At 53.3% G+C, this 22,937-nt stretch overlaps 1 protein-coding gene across 3 annotated transcripts in view; it reads right to left on the bottom strand.

Moving 5' to 3' along the window:
• Window positions 1-22,930, bottom strand: part of TBC1D14 (TBC1 domain family member 14) — a 103,198-nt gene extending 80,268 nt beyond the window's left edge. For 2 of the 3 annotated variants that reach the window (XM_028126779.2, XM_028126787.2), the window contains exons 1-2: window positions 22,810-22,917; window positions 10,659-11,397 (exon numbers count right to left, since the gene is read on the bottom strand). In XM_028126779.2, the coding sequence (XP_027982580.1) occupies window positions 10,659-11,380 (722 nt within the window). In that variant the 5' untranslated portion in view covers window positions 11,381-11,397; window positions 22,810-22,917. Of the gene's footprint in view, window positions 1-10,658; window positions 11,398-22,809 lie in introns of all 3 variants that reach the window. The other variant, XM_028126768.2, reaches the window with a different exon arrangement.
• Between the last annotated feature and the right edge of the window lie 7 nt (window positions 22,931-22,937).

The following is a 22,937-nucleotide window of genomic DNA, read 5'->3' as shown; positions in this document are numbered from 1 at the left end:
AAAGACAGGGAGAATCCTTAAATGCACATTACTAAGCCAAAGAAGCCAATCTGAAAAAGCTGCACTGTTAGGATTCCAGCTCCATGACAGTCTGGAAAAGACAATACCATGGAGGCAGGAAGATGGGTGGTTGCCAGGGGTGTGTGGGGAGGGAGGGGAGCAGGTGGAGCACGGAGGAGGCTGTCCAGGGCAGTGCAGCTCCTCGTGTGACAGCATAACGACGGGCACGGGTCACTCTGCACGGAACGCACAGCACCTTGTCTCTAACTGCGCACTCCGGGTGACAACGACGCGTCCCTGCAGGTCCACTGACTGTAACGAGCTACCTCTCTGGTCAGGATGCTGATACGGGGGAGGCTGCACTTTTTTTTAAGTAGGCTCCACACACGCCCAACCTAAGGGCTTGACCTCACGACCCTGAGATCGAGTCACATGCCCACCGCCTGAGGCAGCCAGACGCCCCAACTCTGCACTGCCTGCTTAATTTTGCTGTGATGTAAAACTGCTCTAAAAAAGTCTATTAAAGGGATGTCTGGGTGGCTCAGTTGTTAAGCGTCTGCCTTCAGCTCAGGTCATGATCCCGGGGTCCTGGGATCGAGCCCCGCATCTGGCTCCCTGCTCGGCGGGAAGCCTGCTTCTCCCTCTCCCACTCCCCCTGCTTGTGTTCCCTCTCTCGCTGTGTCTCTCTCTGTCAAAAAATAAATAAAATCTTAAAAAAAAAAAAGTCTATTAAAAAAGGAAATACGCTGAAATGAAAAATCTATATTCACACACAGAAAAACAATGACACAGCACTAAAAACAATCAAGCAGTCCACTTACACTAAATAAAGCAAGCGAGGACGCCCACAGACCCCCGCGGCCACATCTGTCGTCCCGCCTCTGCGCCCACATCCTCTGCTTTACCGCTTCTTAATCTAGAGGATTTCACGCAGCTGAAGCCAGTGGGTCCACGTGAGCACCAGATCCCACTCCTTCAGATGCCGCTGAAGGACACCGCTCTGCAAGTCCTCCTCTCTGCAAGTCCTCCTCTCTCTGGTTAGGTTTGCTTCTGCTCTTTTACTAGGTTGCTCTTAACAGTAAACAAAAACACCCCCCCCCCATTTCTCCAGCCTTAGAAAAAAGAAAGAAGCCTCACGCCACTCCTTCCTCCAGCTGTCACCCCACTGGTTTGCTCCCATCTGCCTTTGCTGATAGCAACTCCCCTCCTCTTGCTCTTTCTCAAACTCACTGATGCTGCCCCCCACCTCAACCCCCCCGGCGTCCAGGGTACCCCGCTGCCCCCCACCTCTCCAGTGTCCCTCAAGTGTGGGTATCAACTATGAATATGTCGGAACAGTCGCTCCCATGGTCGGGTTGTGTCATACGACACAGATCATTTCAGGAAAGGGAAGTTATTCTTGGTTGGACTCACCTCATCAGTGAGCCCTTAAAAACCAACCGGGGCTCTCCCTGGCAAAAGAGATTCAAAGTGTGAGAAGAACTGTACACAAGGGGGATTCTCTGTTGCCGGCTCTGAAGACTTCGGGGACACATGGCAAGGAATAGGAGAAGCATCTGGAAACCAGAAGCAGCCCCCAGCTGATGGCCATCAAGGAACCGACGACTCAGTCCTAAAACCACAGGGGACTGAGCTCTGCCAACGACCTGGCTGAGCCGGGAAGCCGACAGCTCCTTCCTCTCAGCCGGTCAGTGGCTAAGCCAAAGAAGCCAATCTGAAAAGGCTGCACTGTTTCATCCTTGTAAGACCCCGAAAGAGAACCCAGTTGTATGATGATGGGCCACTGAGGTTTTAATCCGCTAACTATTTGGTTACTTGGCATCTACCGTGTAGCAAACTGGTAGATGACTAGCACGTCTCCTCTGCTCCAAGTTCTGCAGCTGCTCCCCCCACTCTGGGTCAAAGGCAGCCCTACAACGGCCCACAGGCCTGCATCTCCACCCTCTCGGGGCCCACTCGGTCCATCCCTCAGCCTCTGTGCTATCCCTCTCCTGACCAGGCCCGCCCGGGCCCTTCCGTGCCTGTCTCTGCTCCACCAGGGGTCTGCTGGGTCAACGTCCCTGCCTCCTCCGTCTCTACTTAAGTCCCTCCTGCTCATGCACTTGGCGGGCCCTGCTTTGGTGGGCCCTGCTCACCAGCCTGTTTTACATCCCGCCCTGGCCAGTCTCTCCTCCTGCCTCTGCTGCCCCGTTTTCCCCATGGCACTGATCACCGCCAGTGCCTGTGCTCCACGTAATTACTGTGGGTATTACCCACCTCCTCGCACTAGAATAGAAGCTCCTCAGGGACAAGGGTCTCTGTCTTGTCCACAGACAAATTCCAAGCACCTAACACAGTGCCTTGGCAAAGGGCAGATGCTCGGTAAATTTTTTTTAATATTTTTTATTTATTTATTTGTGAAAGCGAGAGAGGGAGAGCAAGCACACGCAGGGAGAGCTGCAGGCAGAGGGAGAAGGAGACTCCCCACCGAGCAGGGAGCCCGATGCGGGGCTCGATCCCTGGACCCCAGGATCATGACCTGAGCCGAAGGCAGACGCTTCACCAACTGAGCCACCAGGCATCCCTCGGTAAATGTTTCTTGAAAAACTGCACGATGAGAAGCATGTTTAAGGGCCAGCACAATGCGTGGCACACTGCAGACCCTTAGGAAACTGCGTGTGTGCCATCTGCGGCCAGAAGGAAACAAAGGAAGCACAGCCAACAAAGCAGGGGCAGGCAGCACACCCTAAGCGCGGCCGTTCGGGGTGAGCACGGCGGGCCGCTGTCGGCCCGGCTCCCCGAACGGTCCCTGCAGCAGCGCGGGCCCCGCACGGACACTGGCCGCCTGTGGCTCCTACACCATCCGCCGCATCCTCCCCACCTGGGAGAACCCCCTCGAAATGAACTGAGCTGGAGTCAGGGCACCAAGGACCTGGCTGGTGCTGAAACAAGGGCTGGTAGCAGCTCAGCGGTGTCGGTCAGCAGTGGGAAAAGAAAGGCAGGCATTCCATGATGCAGGGGCCGAGCTGCTGAAAACCTACCTGGTACGACAAGTCCCAGAGGAACTGAACACCCGGGAGTGGGGTGATCCAAACAGGGTCAGTGCGCGCCAGTGAAAACCCTCCTTGCACAAAGGACAGGACTCTGAATAATCGAGACACCTCAAGGATGTGCAGGTAATGCAGCCGCCCTCCTAGCGTCCCTGCTAAAACCTTCTCTGCGTCTCACACTCCTGGCCGCCCGCGGCCTGTCACTGATTCTGCTCTGCCCGCCCCCAGCCAGCCCAGGAAGGCCTCAGGACTCAGAGCTCGGCTAGCTCCAACACGGGGAGAGGGGAGAGCATTCTCAACCTGCCCACACACAATGCTCTCTTCGCACTGAGGAACTTTCGTGCCCTGAGGGGGAGCCACAGAGCGGATCCCCCCGTGACCCGTGTGCAGTGCCCCGGTCTGCTCCAGCCACACGCCTCCAGACCCTGCCCCGGGGCGCAGCGCGTGTTCTCTTGCTCTCCCAGCCCGCACCCCCACCCCGCATCTGACCAGGGCACGCGTGTTCCCAGAGGCAGTTCAGGGGCGCCCTGCAGGCGACTCTGGATCTCAGGGTGGTGAATCTGAGCCCCATCGTGGGCATAGAGATTACTTAAGAATAAATTTTTTTTTTTAAAAAGCGGTAGTGTGGGCGCCTGGGTGGCTCAGTTGGTTAAGCGACTGCCTTCGGCTCAGGTCATGATCCTGGAGTCCTGGGATCGAGTCCCGCATCGGGCTCCCTGCTCGGCAGGGAGTCTGCTTCTCCCTCTGGCCCTCCCCCTCTCATGTGCTCTCTGTCTCTCATTCTCTCTCTCAAATAAATAAATAAAATCTTTAAAAAAATAAAAAAAAAATAAAAAAAGAGGTAGTGTGGTGTCTTTGGTAGAAAAAGCGGTGACTTTGGAGTTGGGCACGCGAGCCTGTCCGCTCTCCATCCTGAGCACTGCAGGCCACGGCACTTTCCCAGAAATGCTGAGCTTTCTCCTGCTCCTATGACCTCACACACGCTGATCCTTCTGCCTGAGGAACACTGGCTCGACCTTGTGCACACACAAGACAATTTCGAAGACCCACCGGCCTCTCAGTCCCCGTATTTCTTCCCGGACTTTGACATCTCTCTTGGAACCGCCATCACAGCGCAAAGGGCCTTCCCCGGTGGCCCCTAACTCTGGCCTCACTTGCTGCCTGGAGCTCAGAGCTCAGCACCTGGGCCACGCAGCTCCTTTTCCTTTGCACAGCTCTGTACAGTAGGTGCCCTCGGCTCCTTCTGCAAACAAAGACACTAAGCCCCCAGCGAGGCTGAGTGCCTGCCTTACCCGAACCCACATGCCAGCAAACAGCTAGGTCCAGAGAACACCCACCAGGGCTGTTACCCGGGGATCACATGGCGCGTACACACGCGTATGCATGCATCCGGGCAAAAGTCAGTAAGTAACGTAGGCACTGGTGTGCCTCCTACGTGCTCGGTGCTTCTTATCCACTTACACTTCCTCCCTTTGACACGTGAACGTATTTCTATTCTCCAGATGAGAACACAAGTTCAGAGACCCAAACCCTATGCCATGACTGTATCCCTTGCAGGCTACTTAACCACACCCTGCTTCAGTCTCCCCACCTCTGAGTAAGAATTACTCACAGGACTTACCCAAATCCATCAGCTTTCGGTGCAGGTTACAGAAACCACTCCAAAAAGTTTAAGCAGAAAGGATCTAACAACTCAAGGACTTAGGTGATTCCACAATCTTGACGAGGGCTGAAGTCACAGGCTCTAACCTGGGCCCCCAGACCTCCCCCCAACCCCGCACCCGGGGAGCTGCTGTATCAGAGCTGCCCCTTGAACCCCAGAAGTCAGGAATGCAGCGGGGCCGGGGAGCCACCAGAGCGGCCTGGCATCAGCCAGGGGATGAGCACGGGGCCAATGCTGGAGAGCCGCACAGCCTGACGCCGCCGCCGGATGGGAGAACACAGCCTCATGGTCTCCGCCTACCTCCCCCTCGAATCACTCCTCCTGGGAGAATCTGATGGCACCCAATTCCCATTCAGAACCCCAGCTCCAAGAGACCCCGAAGACACACAGGGAAGGAGCACACCCTGGAAGGCAGGCGGCCTGGAGGATGCACAAGCCCGCCTGCAGAGCCTACCTACCACAGCACACTCTCTCCTACGGTGCCTGAGACCAAGTCCGGCAACCATGTCAACGCGCTCAGAAGGGCATGTGGCCAGGACTACCACTACCTGTCACTCCCGGTGCCTGTGAAGTGTATCTGCCCTGCTGGTAAACAAACTCACCTCTCCAAAAAGAAAGCAAGGAGGGGGCGCCTGAGTGGCTCCATCGGTGGAGCATCCAACTCTTGGTTTCCGCTCAGGTCATGATCTCAGGATTGGGAGGCTGAGCCCCGCGTTGGGCTCTGCACTGGGCATGGAGCCCGCTTAACATTCTCTTTCTCTCCCTTTCCCTCTGTCCCTCCTCCCTCCCCTCTCCCCGCCCTCTCCACTTAAAAAAAAAAAGAGTTTCTTTAAAAAAAAAAAGAAAGAGAAATAAGAAAGCAAGGAGCACATTTCTTCCTCGGCACTGCTCAAGGCACCTTCCAAGTTATCAAATCCCCAAAGCCTAGAAATTGTAGTTGAACGCATTCACACCAAGTCAAAATGCCTTAAAGATTTGTTTTTCTCAAAACAATGGTTTCACATTTTTCCTTATACAGACCCCTAAAAACTGTGGAATCTTATGTGAATCCCCAACAAAAGCAGAGAGCAGGGCCAGAAATCTAAGCGCCACGCTGGGGATGAGCTCTGCCCAGAGCTTCTCTCATAGCGTCTCACTTAAGACTCTACCTGCTGCTCTCTCTCTCACTCTCTCTCTCTCTCAAATAAATAAAATCTTAAAAAAAAAAAAAAAAAGACTCTACCTGCTGCTTACAAGAGGCGCAACGAACCCCCGCCACCCAGTACACACAGGGGACCGCAGACGGGAGGGGAGTTCTTGAGGTCAAAAATGGCAGAGCCCAGGTTCAAACCTGGGTCAGAGCAGCTCCAGCTCACCCAGCACACTCCTCGCTGTGTTACAGCTCAGGGCCACTGGGGTGAGCCCAAAGCAGGCAGACTGTGCCCCAGGGGCTCTCGGCTGGGGTGGGGAGGGAGCAGACTGGAGAAATGCATGAGCACAGCTCCAAACACAGCCGGGGCACCATGCCTCCCAGCCCCCCCGCAGCTCCCCTCCCCTCCGCAAGCCCCTTCTCCTGCTTCCACTGTAGCTCAGGCATCGCTCCTCAGCAAGGACACCCAGACCATCTCTGCTGAGGGCAACATAAAGGGCCGCCAAAAGAAGCCGAAAGGTCAAAGCTGATTATTACCTTCCAGGCCCGTGCAGATTAGCAGCCTGAAACCCTTGGCTTCACAGAAACAACGCGTCTCCTGTGGAAAACGTGTGTTACTGGATTCCTCTCGTCTTTGCCACCCAAGTGTCTACACAAACACTGTTCAACTACACAGGTGGAACAGAATCCCTTAACATGGTCCTTCTCTCCAAACAAGAAAAAGATACTGCTCAAATTATATTACATTAGTAAATTTCCTTCAGGGAAACAGACAGCAACATTTACAACCTGCCCACAGGGTGGTTCTCAAAGGCTGGGTGATTCTGCCCACCCCTCCCAGCCCTCCCTGCCCAGGACAGAAGATGATGCCTGGCTGCACCACTGGGAAGGGCTCCCGGCATCCGGGCTTGTAAGCCAGGGAGGCTGCTAGACAGCCTTCAGGGCACAGGACGGCCCCCACCACAAAGATTTATCCATCCCAAAATGTCAACATCAGGTGCAGAAATCCTGATTTAACTTTTTCAGTAATAACTTTTGATTGAAGCAAGCACCACATTAGGATAAGAACTAGAGAAAACTTCAGAAAAATGTATTTCTTAGAAATGATAACATTTTTGTTAGAATCATAGCTAACTACTTACTACTTATCAAGAAGTGTCGTAGATGTTTATCTATTCGATCTTTAACCTTAAGCACTTTTATGCCCCATTTAACACTCAGAGAGGAGTAAAGTAACTTGCCCAATGTCACACAGCTTTTAAGTAGGAGAGCTCACACTGAACCCAGCCCTGGCGCCGGCACCCTCACAGGCTCCCACACTCACACCCTGCCGTGCCTGCTCGGTCTCCCCCACCAGCTGTGAGCCCCTTAAGGCCCAGGTATACCTCTCAGCTCAAGGTGGAATCTGCACCACAGGGCTTCTGACAGCCCGGATGAAGAGCGGGTCAACGGGAGAGAGGGAGCTGGGTCTGCAGCTTCCACGGGGCAGTGGTCAGGCCCGGCCTGCCATCCTGTCACTTCTCTGCTCCTGTCTCACCCAGACCACCCACCATCAAGCAGTCAGGGCCACCAACCGGTCTGCCCCCTCGGGCCACAAGTTCATTCCATGACCGTGTCCAGCCCTTCCTCTGAGACCCATTCTCAGAAACGAGCCTTCCACTACTGCCCACACTCCCCCCCCCCCAATTTCCTAGAAATCGACTCAGTGAGGACAAGGAGAACAGACAGACACTAGGATAAAGGAAGTCGCCTGGGCACAGGGGGTAAAGTGGAGAAACAGGACTCAGAAGTCTGGGCTGGAAACCCCAGAGGCTGGCTCTAGCCCCAGCCCTGCCCTCGACAAAACTCATACAGGCCTTACTGTGAGCCAGGCCCCCTCTGTAACTCACCCGTAAAATGTGCAGTGGGTTCCAACAGAACCCTTTTCTCCCTCAAAGGAATTCTAGATTGAAACTCTCCTCTAACACTTTAAGACTCTAGGACAAAAAAACTCACTAGACTCAGCTCATGAGATCATATATTTTGATCTGTTTGTCATTAACATTCCACCTGCTTCCCCGAAGTGCTTAATAATGGCTCAAATAATGTCACAGCCATTAAAAGGGTAAGGGAGGGGGTGTCTGACTGGCTCAGTCAGTGGAGCATGCGACTGCTGATCTCAGGGTCGGGAGTTCGAGCCCCATGATGGGTGTAGAGATCACTTAAATACATAAATAAAATTTTTTAAAAATTTTCTTAATGTTTTATAAAAGGGGTGAGGAGACAAGAACCAGAGAATAAATCAAAGAGGAGACATTTCATTTCTGTGGCACAAAGCTACAAAAGATTTTCAAGAGACAGCAGCTTTAGCATACTATAAAATTTCACTTACAAGCAGACTCTGAAAAACGAAACAACACGGGAACAGACTCGGGTATAAAGAGCAAGCTGGTGGGGAGGAGGAGGGGCCAAACGGGGGGGGGAGGGGGGGACTGAAAGGTACAAACTTTCAGGTATAAAATAAGACAAAAGAACACGGTGTACAACACAGGGTACAGAATGTAGTCGACACCAGGTAACGACTTTGTAGGGTGACAGATGGTGCTGAGATCTCTCTCCATGATGATTTAGTAACGTATGTGAAAGTTCAATCACTCTGTCTTACACCTGAAACTAGCATAATACCATACCTCCACTCCACTTCAATTAAAAAAAAAAAAAACAGTTTTAGCAATGATCCAGAGTAATTGATGGTGTTTCCTTTCAAAGGGAGAAGAGGCTCCAACTCGGTGAGACAAGGCAGCAGACAAAACAAGGCGCAGCCATGACGATCCCAAATGACTGAGACGGGACAGCTTACTCCGTCTGGGTGGATCCTGTTTCACAAGTGTGAACCCACTTCATTCCCGTGACTTCCAGACGCAGTAGGCCTCGTACAAGGACCTTGTACATCAACAACATAATAGGCACGTTGTGCTGGGCACTTATCAATGTGATTTTAGAGAGGAGGAAACGAACTTAAGAGGTGAAGTAACTCGTTCAAGGTCACACAGCTAGGATGTGGGTGCAGGTCTGTTCAACCCAAAGCTCAGCTCTTTCCTCTAGGCTGCCTCCAGCCATCCCCATTCCAAACCACGTTTCCAACTTGCCAAGAACCCCCACATGGTTCCAAAAACCTGTCTCCCAAGCCCTTCCCCCGAGATTCTGGTTCTGGAGTTCTGGGATGGATCCTGAGGCCCCCGCAGCTGGTTAACAGGCACCCAAGTGCTATCTACAGACAGGAAATGCTGAAAACACTGATCTGAGAAAAGAGAAGAGCCCGGCCACACTAATCGGAACCACAACCACCTATTTTAGGGCTATGGCCTCAGAAGGGACAGGTTGCCCCCAGGGCTCCTGGGCTCCTGGGCTCCTCCCACTGAAGGTGGGAGGAGGGTTACAGAGTTCTGGGACTAGGGAAGCCTGATGCCTGGCTGCCGGCACATCAGAGAGAAGAGGCGCCCTGCAGACCACAGCCTACACCAGAGATCTTCACTCAAAACTGGTCTTAGGCTCACTCGAAACGATGTCCACGTTCAGATGATGCAACAGCTGGGGCTGTGGTGAGTTAACCTTCGTGCCCACAGCCACAGAAGTCTCCAGCGGATCCCAGCCAGCACAGCACACCACCTCAAAGGGACGCCCAGGGCTGCGTGGCTGGCTCGGTCGGTTTAGTGTCTGAGTCCTGATTTCAGCTCAGGGTCGTGGGACTGAGCCCCGCGTCGGGCTCCGTGCTCAACAGGGAGTCTGCTGGAGATTCTCCTCGTCCCTCTGCCCCTCCCCCTCACTCGTGCTCTCTCTCTCTCTAATAAATAAATCTTTAAAAAGAAAAAAGGGGACACCCAGTACCACCAAGTGTCCTACATGAGCTTTGCTACAGCGCGCACACGCACGGGGCAGCTCCATCGCCCACAGCAACGGGGCCCCCAAGGGGCAGCTAGGGACAGGTCGCCATGCCCCTGCACACTGTCTCACAGCCCTGTGCCCTTCCTCACGGCGCTGCACAGCCCAGACGTCCAGGGCTGCTCATATGACTGGCTGATGTGTCCCCAGCCCGTGAGCCCGACCCGAAGTCACTACCTGTAACACTTCGATGGTCATAGTACTCCCGTCTTCCCTGCCAAGAGCAGGGCCGGGGACACACACACTTGCTGAACGAAAACACGAGAGTACAGATAAGAGGCAGGCCCTGTGGGAGCTGTGCCCCCAGGGCTGGAGGTGAGACACAGGGGTCATACAGGCCCTGGTTTGGGGCCTCAGTTGAGTGGCCTGGTCCCCGCATAGGAGGGGAAGCGGTGGCCGTGGGGCCACTGTCAGAACACGGACCCAGTGCACAGCCCTGCGGGAACACAGGGCAGGGCTGCCTGGAAACACCAGCCCTGCGTTATGCGGTGGGGGCTGGGGGTGGAACGTGGGTTCCTAACCCTCTGTTTGGCCCAAGAAGCTCAAGTGATTAGCATAAAGGGCCTTGCAGAGGACAAGGCTGACAAAGTAAGGCTGCTGATCTATTAGCACTGGCCACTTGCGGGTCACCCTCCGCCACAGCAGGTCAGAGGCTGGGAAATGACAACAAAGTGTACGAGTGAGCCAGGGAAATACACAGAGGTGACGGCGAGCAGTGAGGGCTCAAATAGCAGAATCACCTCCAGACCAGTCCTACCCACAACCGCACAGGACTCTGGGCTACGGGGAGAAGACAAGGTCGCCCGTATGACTCCGGGCCTGCTTAGCAAGGGAGGAAGCACACAGCACATTTCGAATGAGAACGGGGCAGCCAGTCCGCATAACCTAACTCTCGTAGAGACAAAGACAGTGTTACCTGGTAAAGAAGCTACTAAGTGGTCCCAAAATTCTCCGTTTATTCCCATCCTCAGTTCCATCCACACAGTCCTGCTGGCGCAGCTCATGGGTTTCCCTGACGGAGCTCAAGGTGACGTCAGTAAACTGTGGGTCATCGTCGCTCTCCAGGGTCACGATGGCACTGGAGCTGCTCGTGACCACGAGGTCCAAGATGTCCTCATTGCTGATGGACAGTGTGGCTGACAGCTCTGTGCCAAGGCTGGACACGCTGCAAACGGAGACATCGTCGCTGCGGCTCAGGGCTTTGGAGCTGGGGCTGTAGAGCTTCACCGAGTCGTAGCCCGTCCTGGGGAACGTGGACGACTTCCGCACGCTCTGCTCCCACTCGGTGCTGCTGGGAGCTGGGGGCGTGTAGGATGGCAGCGGGCACGCGCTCTGGCAAGCTCGCTCGGGGACGATCTCCGACTCCGATGGCTTCCTCTTCACGTGGACCACACTGCAGGGGACGGGTTCTGGGTTACCGATCTCGAGGGTGGGAATGCCTGAGTCCACGGACTTAAGGCTGTGCCGATCTTCTGAAGGACCAAGTTTCAGCTTGGGCCCATACTCTGGCAATGAGAGGGACCTGGGTGCCTTGAGATTCAAGTGTGGCAGGTTCTGAATGTGGTTTCTTGGCTGACCATCCAGAATGCCCATCAAGGCTACACCATTTGTAGAGGTGGAGAGATTTCCATCAGTCATCTTGGTCCAAGGAGAAACTAGAAAAAAAACACAAAAATGGAAATTAAGACAGTGGTTCTAAAAGCCTGACACACACACCTCTGCTGTACAGCTCGAATGTCCTGATGCCCTTTCTAGGGATGAATCCTTGAAAAAAGTTCTACATATCCAAGCTTTAATTCAGGACCAGAAGCCAGAGTTTTAGCATATATCACCACAGTATAAAATAATAGGACCATAACCCAAACAAAGGCTACAGCTAGGATAAAAATACTTAAACAGCCCCCTTGTGTTGATCATCAGCAGCACCCCAGCAGTCACATGTCTGACCCCCAGGCCAGCACAGGGGGTGTGAAGACAGGGCCAGGCAGAGAAAGCGTTGTTTGTTTTTCATGTTTTTTAAAAAATGATAAACAGAAGGGGTGCCTGGGTGGCTCAGTTAGTTGAGGGGCCAAATCCTGATCTCGCAGACGTGAGTTCGAGTCCCACACTGGGCTCCGCACTGGGCATGGAGCCTACTTAAAAAATAAAATAAAATAAATGAAGAGAACACCTCTGTCAAAAGTACATGAAATCATAACCCACACATAAGTCGAGTTCTACTTGTTCCAAGACCACATTAAAATCAAGATGTTGTCATCAAGACAGGAAACAAGATAAATGGTGTATACCATGCGGCGTGAGATGACCCCAACCACATCCAAGTCAGCCACGGCCCTCCACCTGTCCACAAGGTAGGGCATACTACCCCCCTTACCAGGGAGGAAACCAAAGCTCAGAGAGGTTAAGGAATGGGTCCAAGATCATAGCATTATTTAGCAGCACAGCTGGGATCTATGGCACTAACCCCAAAATAGGCCATACCTAGTGGATGAATAGCTTAGCATGGAGTTATAAAAACCCAGGTAGAAGGCTGGCTCAGGAAGGCAGATGATCAATAAACGAAAAATAAAGGGGCACCCAGGTGGCTCAGTTGGTTAAGCGTCTGCCTTCGGCTCAGGTCATGATCTCAGAGTCCTGGAATCAAGTCCCACGTCCAGCTCCCTGCTCAGTGGGGAGCCTGCTTCTCCCTCTCCCTCCGCCCCCCCCAACTCATCCTCTCTAAACAAATAAAAATCTATTAAAAAAAAAAAGGAAAAATAAAGACCATAAACCTACAATAAAGACTTGAGCGACAAGAGTCAAAGCTGTCACTGACACACACATCTGCCTATGGTTCTCTGGCCTAAGACAAAGTGGAAACGATGGGGTAGGAGGCACACAGGCCTGGACAGCCCAGCCCCCAGCAGCCAGAGAACCCTGGTTAAGAAGGTTAAGCTACCTTCCATTGTCCTTTAAAATGTCAAAACTAAAGAAATCTGGTGGGGTTACTGAAATCTGATCCACAGTGTGGAACATAAAGAATGGTACTTTCTTGGGTTGTTTCTTGTTTGTTTTTTAAGTAGGCTCCACACCCAGCATGGACCCCAGTGCAGGGCTTGATCTCATGACCCTGAGATAATGACCGGAGCCAAAGGCAGACGCTTAACCAACTGAGCCACCCAGGCGCCCCACTTTCTTGGGTTATGGGACTTTTCCTGGGCTTTAAGCCCAGCTGTACTGACTGCCTGGGGAGAATTCAGTCAGGTACCATGAGAAAAGCATCCCAAGGCAGCGGCCCCTGGCAGGCGCTCTGCTGGTAGCCGCCATCATCCAAGTCAGTGGGTGAAGGTTTTGAAGCACACTGGAACAGTGACAGCCACTCCCTTTTGGGTGTCACTGAGCCTTCCTGCTCCCCTTCAGGAAGCCTGGTCCTTCTCTAGTCAACACAGCAAAAGCAAATTTGTTAGAAGAACAGGGAAGGGGTCATCTCCCTCCCTCCCAGAAATCGAAGGAACCAGCCAGACAGTGTGGCGTTGGAGTAAAAATAAAAATATGAAGGAATGTGGGGCGCCTAGGTGGCCCAGTCCGTTAAGCGTCTGCCTTCGGCTCAGGTCGTGATCCCAGGGTCCTGGGATCGAGCCCCACATCGGGCTCCCTGCTCAACGGGGAGCCTGCTTCTCCCTCTCCCTCTGCCTTCTAAGGCTTCCCCTACTTGAGCTCGCTCTCTCTGTCAAATAAAGAAAATCTTTTAAAAAAGCATTTCCTCTTCCTTATTAAAAATAATAAAATAAAAAGTAACAAATATGAAGGAATGAATCAAAATGCAGAATTCAGAAATAGACGGAACTATATATAAAAACTTGACAGGCACCTGGGTGGCTCAGTCGTTAAGCAGCTTGCCTTCGGCTCAGGTCATGATCCCGGGGTCCTGGGATCGAGCCCCACATCAGGCTCCCTCCTCGGCGGGAAGCCTGTTTCTCCCTCTCCCACTCCCCCTGCTTGTGTTCCTGCTCTCGCTGTCTCTCTCTCTGTCAAATAAATAAAAATCTTAAAAAAATAAAATAAATAAAAACTTGAAATATGACCCAGTGAGTGAGGAAGGATTATTTATTCATGATGTTGTACTAATCAATTATCAATTTTTCTTAGAAAGTAGAACTACACTGTACGACGCCAAAACAAAAACACAAAATTAGGATTTAATACAAAAACAAAATTCCATCAAGTATTCCATCAAGTGCTTCTCTAACCTACTGAGCAAAACCTCAGTTCATCCTCCAAAAGAATCCGGGCACGACCTCAGCACCCATGAACACATTTTCAGGCCGCAGTTCCCACTGCCCTCGAATTCCTGGGCCGGAGTCCCCATCCTGAGTCCCCAGCCCCAAGTTCCTCCAGGCAAAGCCACCGCCAACTACGTCCAAGCCCCTGCCCTAGGAAATCCCTGAACTCAACCACACTGTGAAACAACAGGATTCACAACAGGAAAACACAGAGAGATTCAAATGCACATAAACTTGAGACTTCTACATTTTTTTAATTAAAAGGAAAATACGGCAAGAAACATTTCTAGCACATGGCGAAGAGCTAATCATGCGCAATGTCAAGAGTTATTAGAATTATCCAAACACCATCAATAGTCTGACAGGTCAAACTGGCAAAAAGCCAGAAACACGAGAGGAAATCCTCACAGCAAACAGAGCTGAGAGCCAGGTGACCAGCCCAGCTGACATTCTGGCTCCGCCGCTTACCACGGGGAGAAGTAGAACCTTCCTGGACCTCAACTTGCCTCCTGGCCAGCAGGAAAGTGGGCAACACCACAAAACTCATACGTGAAATGAGAAGGCTCAGCGAGAGTGCCGAGACACCCCACGTCTGAGCACAGTACACGCCCAGGTAATGTGAATTTCCTCTACTTCAGCCACACGAAGAGCTGAAGGACCTACAAAAAACACCTTTAAACTGCAGTTCTGATACTAGAATACACAGACCACAAAACGTGTGTGTTGAGTGAATGCAAGGACCCCTTCTCAGAATCGCCACCGTGAGAGCACGAGGGCGGCAAAGCAGGTGTGACAGGGTCCAAAGCTGCCTGGCCATGGCCTGTTTTCCTCGTGCCTCCCTGCTGGGGGCCAGGCCAGCAGGACAAGGGTCTCTTCTAGGAAGAAGATGAATGACCCTTGACGCCTCCACTGGTGCCAAGTCCAAGTGAAGTTCCTTAAGCCCCACAAACAAGGTTGTCAGCCTTCAGGGAAATAAACCTAAAACCAAAAATGTCCTTCTGCTTGCAACATACTCTCAAACCAAACCCCACAAGGGCCAAGGCCACCTGTCCTCAAACCCTTCCACCTGGGGCCACCAGTACTATGAAACCAGAAGGCACCCGCCAGAGCACCTGCCTTCCGACGGCGCCCTGAAGGTGGGGGGGCTGCACACACAAGGCACTCGCTTCTCAGAGAGGATGCAGGGTGGATGCTGGACGCCTGCCAGGAGGCCAGCTGCAGATGGCCTGCCTCCAAGTCACACGTTTTCTAAAGACAGGATCAGCCTAAATTCCCTGAGCTGGCACAGGGCCCTCCCACCCTGGCCTTGCCAGCCTCGGCAGCCTTGTGCTGTCACCCTCGCGTCTCAAAACCCCATGGCCTGGGTGCTCTCCCCAGCTGGGCCACCAGCGCCCCTGGGGATCTGGCAGCAGGTGCCACAAGGAGACACGGCACACTCCCAAGGCCACTTCTCTGAGAAGCCGTCCGCTACTCTCTCAGGAAGCTGCAGGTTCTCTTTCCTCTGAGGTTCCTTTTGGCCATGCCCGAGACAACTGCTGCTCCCGTCCCTCCCCTGGTTTCTAAGCTTCGGGCAGGCAGCGGGCTAACAGGTTCCAGACACCCCTGCCTGGCCAAATGCCTGGCATGGATTAAGGATTCAAAAATCTATTTGCTGAGTTAATTATTACTAACAATTAGGTTCTAAGAGGGCAGGTTTCGGGGATAGTCCGTCCAAGAAACATCCGCAGCGAGTGGGTTCTGCTTCAAGAACAAGGTGAGCCATGGACATAAGGAGATGGGGTAGAAACTCCCTCCCATCAAGTTCCCGGCAGCAAGTCCGGGATGACCATCCTGAGCCGTGCCGGCCGCCGCACTACTGGGGAGGAACGGTCAACACGCGACAGTCCAGGAACATAAAAGACTTCCTCCCTCTACGCTTGCTTCCCGAAACCTGAGACAACCCCCCCCCCAGCAGTGGCCACAGCAGCCCCCGCAGGCCCCCCCCCACCTCCTCCAAGCCCAGGTGGCCAGCCACATGATACAAGTTTCAGGATGACCAGCCATCACCTCCCCGACAAGGGAAAAACACACAAGACATCAAGTACAGATCAGAGGAAGGCTGTTTTCACTCCAGGCAGCAAGACAATCTGCATTTTATTTACCAGTCACAAAACCGGCGTGCAGCAAGCGGGGAGGGTAAGAGCCCCGGAGAGAGCGGCACGCCCCTCCCCCGGCCAGGACCAGGCCTTCAACACAAGTCAGAAAGCCCACGGCAGAGGGGCCGGTAACTCTGAATGAGCCTTTGGAAAACAAGTCCATCTTGAACAACAGTTTCATTTTCTTCTCTTTAAAAAGCAGTGGGACAGGGGCGCCTGGATGGCTCAGTCGTTAAGCGACTGCCTTCAACCCAGGTCACGATCCCAGGGTCCTGGGATTGAGCCCCGCGTCAGGCTCCCTGCTCAGTGGGGAGTCTGCTTCTCCCTCTCCCACTCCCCTTGCTTGTGTTCCCTCTCTGTCAAATACATAAAATCTTTAACAAAAAAAATAAAGCAGTGGGACAAGGTCTCGACCAAGTCTTCGTAAATCAGCAGTTTATAAGGCCAAACCCAAATGATTTAGTTATGTCCCTGGCAGGAAAACCTCCACTCATGGGTGGCTTCAGGGAGAAATAATGCTGCCCACCCATGCAGACATCCTCTGGCACTCATCTGCCTGTGGCTGCTTCCTGCCCCCAGGCATTTGCTCCCCGTAGCCCTCCCTGTCTGGGCTCCTCTCTGGATGCTACAGGGGACTGCTTCCTCACACCCCCATTAGCACCAGGGACACCACGGCTCTCCCTGATCCTCCAAGGAGGGTGCACTTGCCTTTGCTGCCAAGGGTCCTATCCGCCCAGCTCCACCCGATTTCCGTAACCTTAATCTTTTATTTTTTATTTTTTACAGGTTTATTTATTTTAGAGAGAGAGACAGAGACAGAGAGCACGCACACAAATGCAGGGAGAGAGAAGCTTAAGTAGACTCCCCGCTGAGTGCAGAGCCCAGTGCGGGGCTTGATCCCACGACCCTGAGCCAAGACCTGAGCTGAAACCAAGAGTCAGTCGCTTCAGCGACTGAGCCAGCAGGCGCTCCTCCATACCCTTAATCTTTTTTTTTTTAATATTTTACTTATTTATTTGACAGAGAGAGAGAGAGCATGAGCCAGGGACAGAGGCAGAAGCAGACTCCTCGCTGAGGAGGGAGCCCGATGCGGAGCTCAATCCCAGGACCCTGGGATCATGACCTGAGCCGAAGGCAGACACTTAACCGACTGAGCCACCCAGGCACCCCCATACCCTTAATCTTAAGAGAAGACAGACACTGCTCCTTTCTGTCAGCCACAGCCTCAGAATCCATCCGTCCCAGAGCCAAAGTTTCAAGAGGGCAGGCCCAGGTCTGCAACACCAACAACACCAGAGCATAACCACATGAGTAGCAGGCCCTGCTCTAAGCTCCTCTCATGCCATTCTTTGCACAGCCCTATGTGCTAGGCAATATCCCCATTGCACATAGGAGGAACTGAGGCCCATGGCATACCCAAGGGCTCCACATTTATGATGCAGCAGCGGGGACTTGAATCCAAGTCCATGACTCCAAGGCCCCTTGGTCAGCTTTGCTACTCACACGGCCCTAACACAGACATCAAGAACCTCCCTAAATCCTCATCCCTCCTGTGAAAAAGCAGACTGTCTTCTGCCATTTCCCAGATGGGAACAAAGCCCAGCTAAGCCAGATGCAGTGACCTGCCCGTGATTATACACAGGCAAGGCCCCAGCTGTTCTCTCTCCAACACCCATGTGTGTCATTCCACACAAGGCCCCTCGGGGTCCTTCATGCTTCCTGGGGAGAATTCTGGTGAGACCACCAGCCTCCTGGCAGGACTGGTGCCCCCCCCACACACACACACCCCAGGCCTTCACCTTGACCCTGGAGGACAGGACCAGTCAGGAGAAACAGGCTAGTTCAGCCTCTGAAATGAGGTTCCACCGCCCAGGAAAACCCCCTGATCTCCGCGGCATCTCCCACGTCAATTAGCTTGCTTTGTAGAGGACTCCACAAGCACCAACCACTCCTGAGTCGCATTCTCTTTTTAATGTCATGGCTTAGACAAAAAGGACCCTGGAAAGAGAGGCACAGGATGTTCTGGAACTCGGGTGCCTCGGCATTAACAATTCACGGGAGCTGCTCCCTCAGCTCACCACGTGCGCATTATATGCTGGGCGCGGCATTCAAGGTCCACACCCACCGTCTCTGTAACCTTCACAACTACCCCCAGAGCTCACGGTTCCGGCATTATCAGCGCACAGATAAGGAGACGAGGCTCGAGAGGCCTGTGTAATGAACGGCCGTGCCGGGGCCAACCTGGGAGGACTCCCACGGGCTTGCCATTCCCACCGCTGCACGGGCGGCCGACAATAATGGGGCAATTTGCATTATGCAGAATGGAGAAGTCAACCATAACAGTAATTTGATTTTTAAATGGGTTATTCTTCAGGATAAAAACAATCCCAAAAAAGAATTTCCGAAAAGTTTAATATATTCCTCTGGAAGGTGAATGGCAACTTTCAGGTGCCTAGAACATAACTGAATGTTTGTTTGTTTGTTTTTAAAGATTTATTTATTCATGAGAAACAGAGAGACAGAGAGAGAAGCAGAGGCAGAGGGAGAGGGAGAAGCAGGCTCCCTGTGGAGCAGAGAGCCCGACACAGGACTCGACCCCAGTCATGCCCTGAGCCAAAGGCAGACGCTTAACTGCTGAGCCACCGAGGCGCCCCGTAACTTAATGTTGTTTAAATAAGTTTTGGCCCACCAGCAAGCCAGGCAGAAATTGGGGTTAAGCTGTTGAGGGTCCCCAAAGGCTCCCTCACAACCCTAAGGAGAAGACATGTAACTTTCACTGCCCCAAAGTGGTTATGTTAAAAAAGGCACAAGTGGGACATTTAATTTTATTTTATTAAAAGATTTTATTTATTTATTTGACAGAGAGAGACACAGCGAGTGAGGGAACACAAGCAGGGGGAGTGGGAGAGGGAGAAGCAGACTCCCCGCTGAGCAGGGAGCCCGATGCGGGGCTCGATTCCAGGACCCTGGGACCATGATCTGAGCCGAAGGCAGACGCTTAACGACTGAGCCACCCAGGCGCCCCAGGTGGGACATTTTAAATTAAGGACTTTCAATGCACAGACACTGGGGGCCACCACCCCAAAATGTTTCAGCTACATATAATGACTTTCCAAAGTGACTCATCATAAGTACCTATAAGGTGACTGATAAGCAACTGACAGATGAGGAAGATATTCAGACCGCTTAACAAAACAAGCACAACTTATAATCTTAATTATTAATAAGAGAAAACCATTTATTAAGCATTTGCCATGCTACCCAACCTGCTGAGTGCTATCACATGCTCTACTCATCACAAGCCTGCCAAGCTCAGTAAAGAAACTGAGGCTGAGTAAGTCACCTAAAGTCACACAGCAACAGAAACTGGATTCAAACCAGGTCTGACTTCAAAGCATACACCAGCTCGCTGGAATGCTTAAGAAAACGGACCCCGGGCGCCTGGGTGGCTCAGTGGGTTAAGCGACTGCCTTCGGCTCAGGTCATGATCCCGGGGTCCTGGAATCGAGTCCCGCATCCGGCTCCCTGCTCAGCAGGGAGTCTGCTTCTCCCTCTGACCCTCTTCCCTCTCGTGCTCTCTATCTCTCATTCTCTCTCTCTCAAATAAAATCTTTTTTAAAAAATCCTATAAAAATAAAAGAAAACGGACCCTAAAGCTTTGTGATAATCGATAACCCAAAGGCCTAACAATTTTTACACGTCTCTGTATGTCAGAATTCAGGAAAAAGGTTTTTAAAAATGAAATACACAAGGGGAAAAAATAATGCAGGTTCTGGAGGCAGACTGCCCAGGGTTCAAATCCTGGCTCCTCCACTTAACAACTATGTGACCTTGGACTAGTTTAACTCCCCTGTGCCCAAACGTCCACGTGGTAAAATGAGAATAATAGACCCTATCTCCTTAGGCAAATAAAGCCTTTAGAATCACGCCTGGCACGAGTTAAACCTCAGAAGACATTGGCTGGTATTACTTCTTCCTGGGCACTAGATAGGGCCAGGCGGCTCAGGCCCACTATTTTAGCAACTCATTTGCATAAACAAAGCCAACACTCGGCCACTTGGTGCCTGCAAGCCTCACCGTATGGTTTCTTCCTGTCACTAACATCTCTCCTCACACCTGCTCTGTGGCACTAAGCTCTGGGCCTCAACTTCCCATCTGTAAAATGAGGTGATGAGTCCAGCTGATCTACCTGAGGTCCTTCCAGCTTGGCAATCTAAAATTCTTAACAATTCAGGCCCTAGAAATTTCATAACTGTCCTAAAACAAACATTAACAGATGACACCCACTCATTTTCCTACAATCTTCTTTTACATATCATGTATAAATGTCTATTTTGATGGCAAATCTCCTCCAAGGTCCCAGAGCTCCACAAGCACCCACAATATGCTGGGTAGGCATCCCCCATGTTGAGGCTGTGGACATGATGGTCAGAAGCTTTGACCCAGGGCACCTGGGTGGCTCAGTCAGTTGGGCGACTGCCTTCGGCTCAGGTCATGATCCTGGAGCCCCGGGATCGAGTCGCACATCGGGCTCCCTGCTCAGCGGGGAGTCTGCTTCTCCCTCTGACCCTCTTCCCTCTCGTGCTCTCTATCTCTCATTCTAATAAATAAATAAAATCTTTAAAAAAAAAAAAAAAAGAAGAAGAAGCTTTGACCCACAGGGAAGACAGATTCTGAAGCAAGCTGCTCTGATAGGCAGGTCCTCAGTGACAGAGAGGACTTCAATAGAGCACAGAGGGGGTAGGGGAGTGGGCCAGACGGATGCCGGACGGATGGCGAGGAAAGGCAGGATCAACAGAAGCCAGGCAAGGCAGCGCTGATGCTGAATGTGAGAGGGCGGGCTGGGGGTACACTATGAAAACCGTTTCACAAGCAGGAAGCAAGCCCAGCTCAGCACGAAGCCAAGTGCTGAGCAGGAGCCTGCTGGGTCTGTGTTGGACACTAAGGTGAGCTGAACCTGGCCTAGTGAGCCGGCGCAGTCTGAATCTCACCCATGCCTCTCACCACCTGGGTGACCCCGGACCATTTACGTTACCTCCTTTAATGTTTCCCAAAGGGTATATTCACTCAATAACCCTGAGCCAAGTTCTTATTAGGGCTAGGGATCAGGTGGAGCCCACAATCTGCAGGGATCAAATATATACAACAACCAAGACAGGCAGGGGCGAGGCAACCCAGGCTGGACAGGGGGTTAAGAAGAAGTCAGGAAGAAGTCATTCGCACACTTGAGGCATGGGTTGGTACTGGCCAGATAAACTGGGCAAGAGGCAGTGTTCCAAGACTGCTGTAAGACTAGCCAGGTCCAGGCAAAGCACGTAACAGTGTGCAGATGTAACCCATCTGTAAAGGAAAGGGCGGGGGGGGGTGCTCAGCTGGTTGAGCACCTGACTCTTAGTTTCTGCTCAGGTCATGATCTCAGGGTCCTTGGATCAAGCCCCACCTAGCTCCGCACTCAGTGGGATTCTCTCTCTCCGACTGCCCCTGCTCGTGTGCCTGTGCGCGCTCTGTCGCGCAATCTCCCTCTCTCTCTCTCAAAAAAACAAATATATAAATAAAACCTCTTACAAAATTAAAAATAAATGATGTCAAGACAACAAGGAGGTGCTAACATCCTGCTGGTAGGGTCCCAAAGACACCACCCTTCTCAACTAGCCTCAGGAAATAAAATAAGGGGATGCCCAGGAGCCTCCGGCACATAGAACTTTCCAAGGCAAAGCTTTCAATTCCGTACTGGAGAAAACGGTGCTGTGCAATCTCAAGACCAAAAAAAAAAAAGGGGGTGGGGGGTTTGGCCAGGTAGGGCTCTGGCCACTAAACGCCCACTACCCGAGCCCAGGGCCTGGAATCTGTGGGGCCAGTCCTGCCGCTTCCTCATCACGCATGGCCTCACCCCCGAAGCTTCCTCCTGGCAGCTCCGAGCCCAGGAAAGGCCCCGCCTGTGGAGCACCCCTCCCCACTCCGTCCCCCCCCCGCCGACACACCAGCCCCGGCCCCTCCGCCCGCCCAGTGGAGGGATCCCCAGGCACGGGCTCTCAAGTCTGTCCTGCACAGAGGGGGTCTGTGGCCCAGGAAAGGGGGTCTCTAAGGCCAGCGGAGTCCCTGGCCCCGGAAGAGGAGGTCTGAGAATGGGGGGTTCTGCGGTCTAGCGACAGCGGTTCCAAGAAAGAAGGGGGTCGGGAGCTCCAAGGTGGAGGGGAGTCCAGGGAGTCGGGGCCCCAAAGTGGAGGGTCTTCCGGGGGGGGCGGGTCCAGGGTCCCGAAGCGAACGAGGTCCTGGCGGCCGGGGGTCGGAGACCCCGGAGGTGGAAGCGGCCCGGCGGGGCGGCTGCGCGCGCCGTGCCAGCCCCTCTCGGGCTGGGGAGCCCCGCGCGTCTGTGGGACAAAACTTTTCGTCAAGTTCCGGAAAAGCAGCGTGTCAGCGCGCGCGTCTCTCCGAGGGGCTGACGAGCCGAGCGCCACCGGCCCCGCGATGTCGCCCGGGCCCCATGCGCTCCCCCGGGGAAGCGGCGGCCGCGCGGCGAGGAGGCGCCCAGGCGGGCCCCGAACCCGCGCGCCCCCGGCCCGGCCCGCCTCCCGCTCCCGCCGACGCAGCAGCAGGTGGCAGCGGCCCCGCGCGCCCCGGCCCCCCTCTCTCCCTCGCGGCCCGACCCCCCGCCGGAGGCCCTCAGTACCGGAATCAGCGCGGCTCCGAAGCCATCCCCGGAGCCCGCGGGCCCGCAGCCCGGCCCCCCGGGACCCGCAACTTGCGCGGCGAGGACTCTCGGCGCGCCGCAGGCGGTGGGCCGGGCAGGCAGGTGCG

Source organism: Eumetopias jubatus, unplaced genomic scaffold, assembly GCF_037043125.1.
Source record: "Eumetopias jubatus isolate StellerSeaLion01/CBP00866 unplaced genomic scaffold, mEumJub1_p1.0 scaffold_2, whole genome shotgun sequence".
Classification (NCBI taxonomy): domain Eukaryota; kingdom Metazoa; phylum Chordata; class Mammalia; order Carnivora; family Otariidae; genus Eumetopias; species Eumetopias jubatus.
Note: the sequence above shows the minus strand (reverse complement) of the source record. Positions and strands in the feature narration are given on the sequence as shown.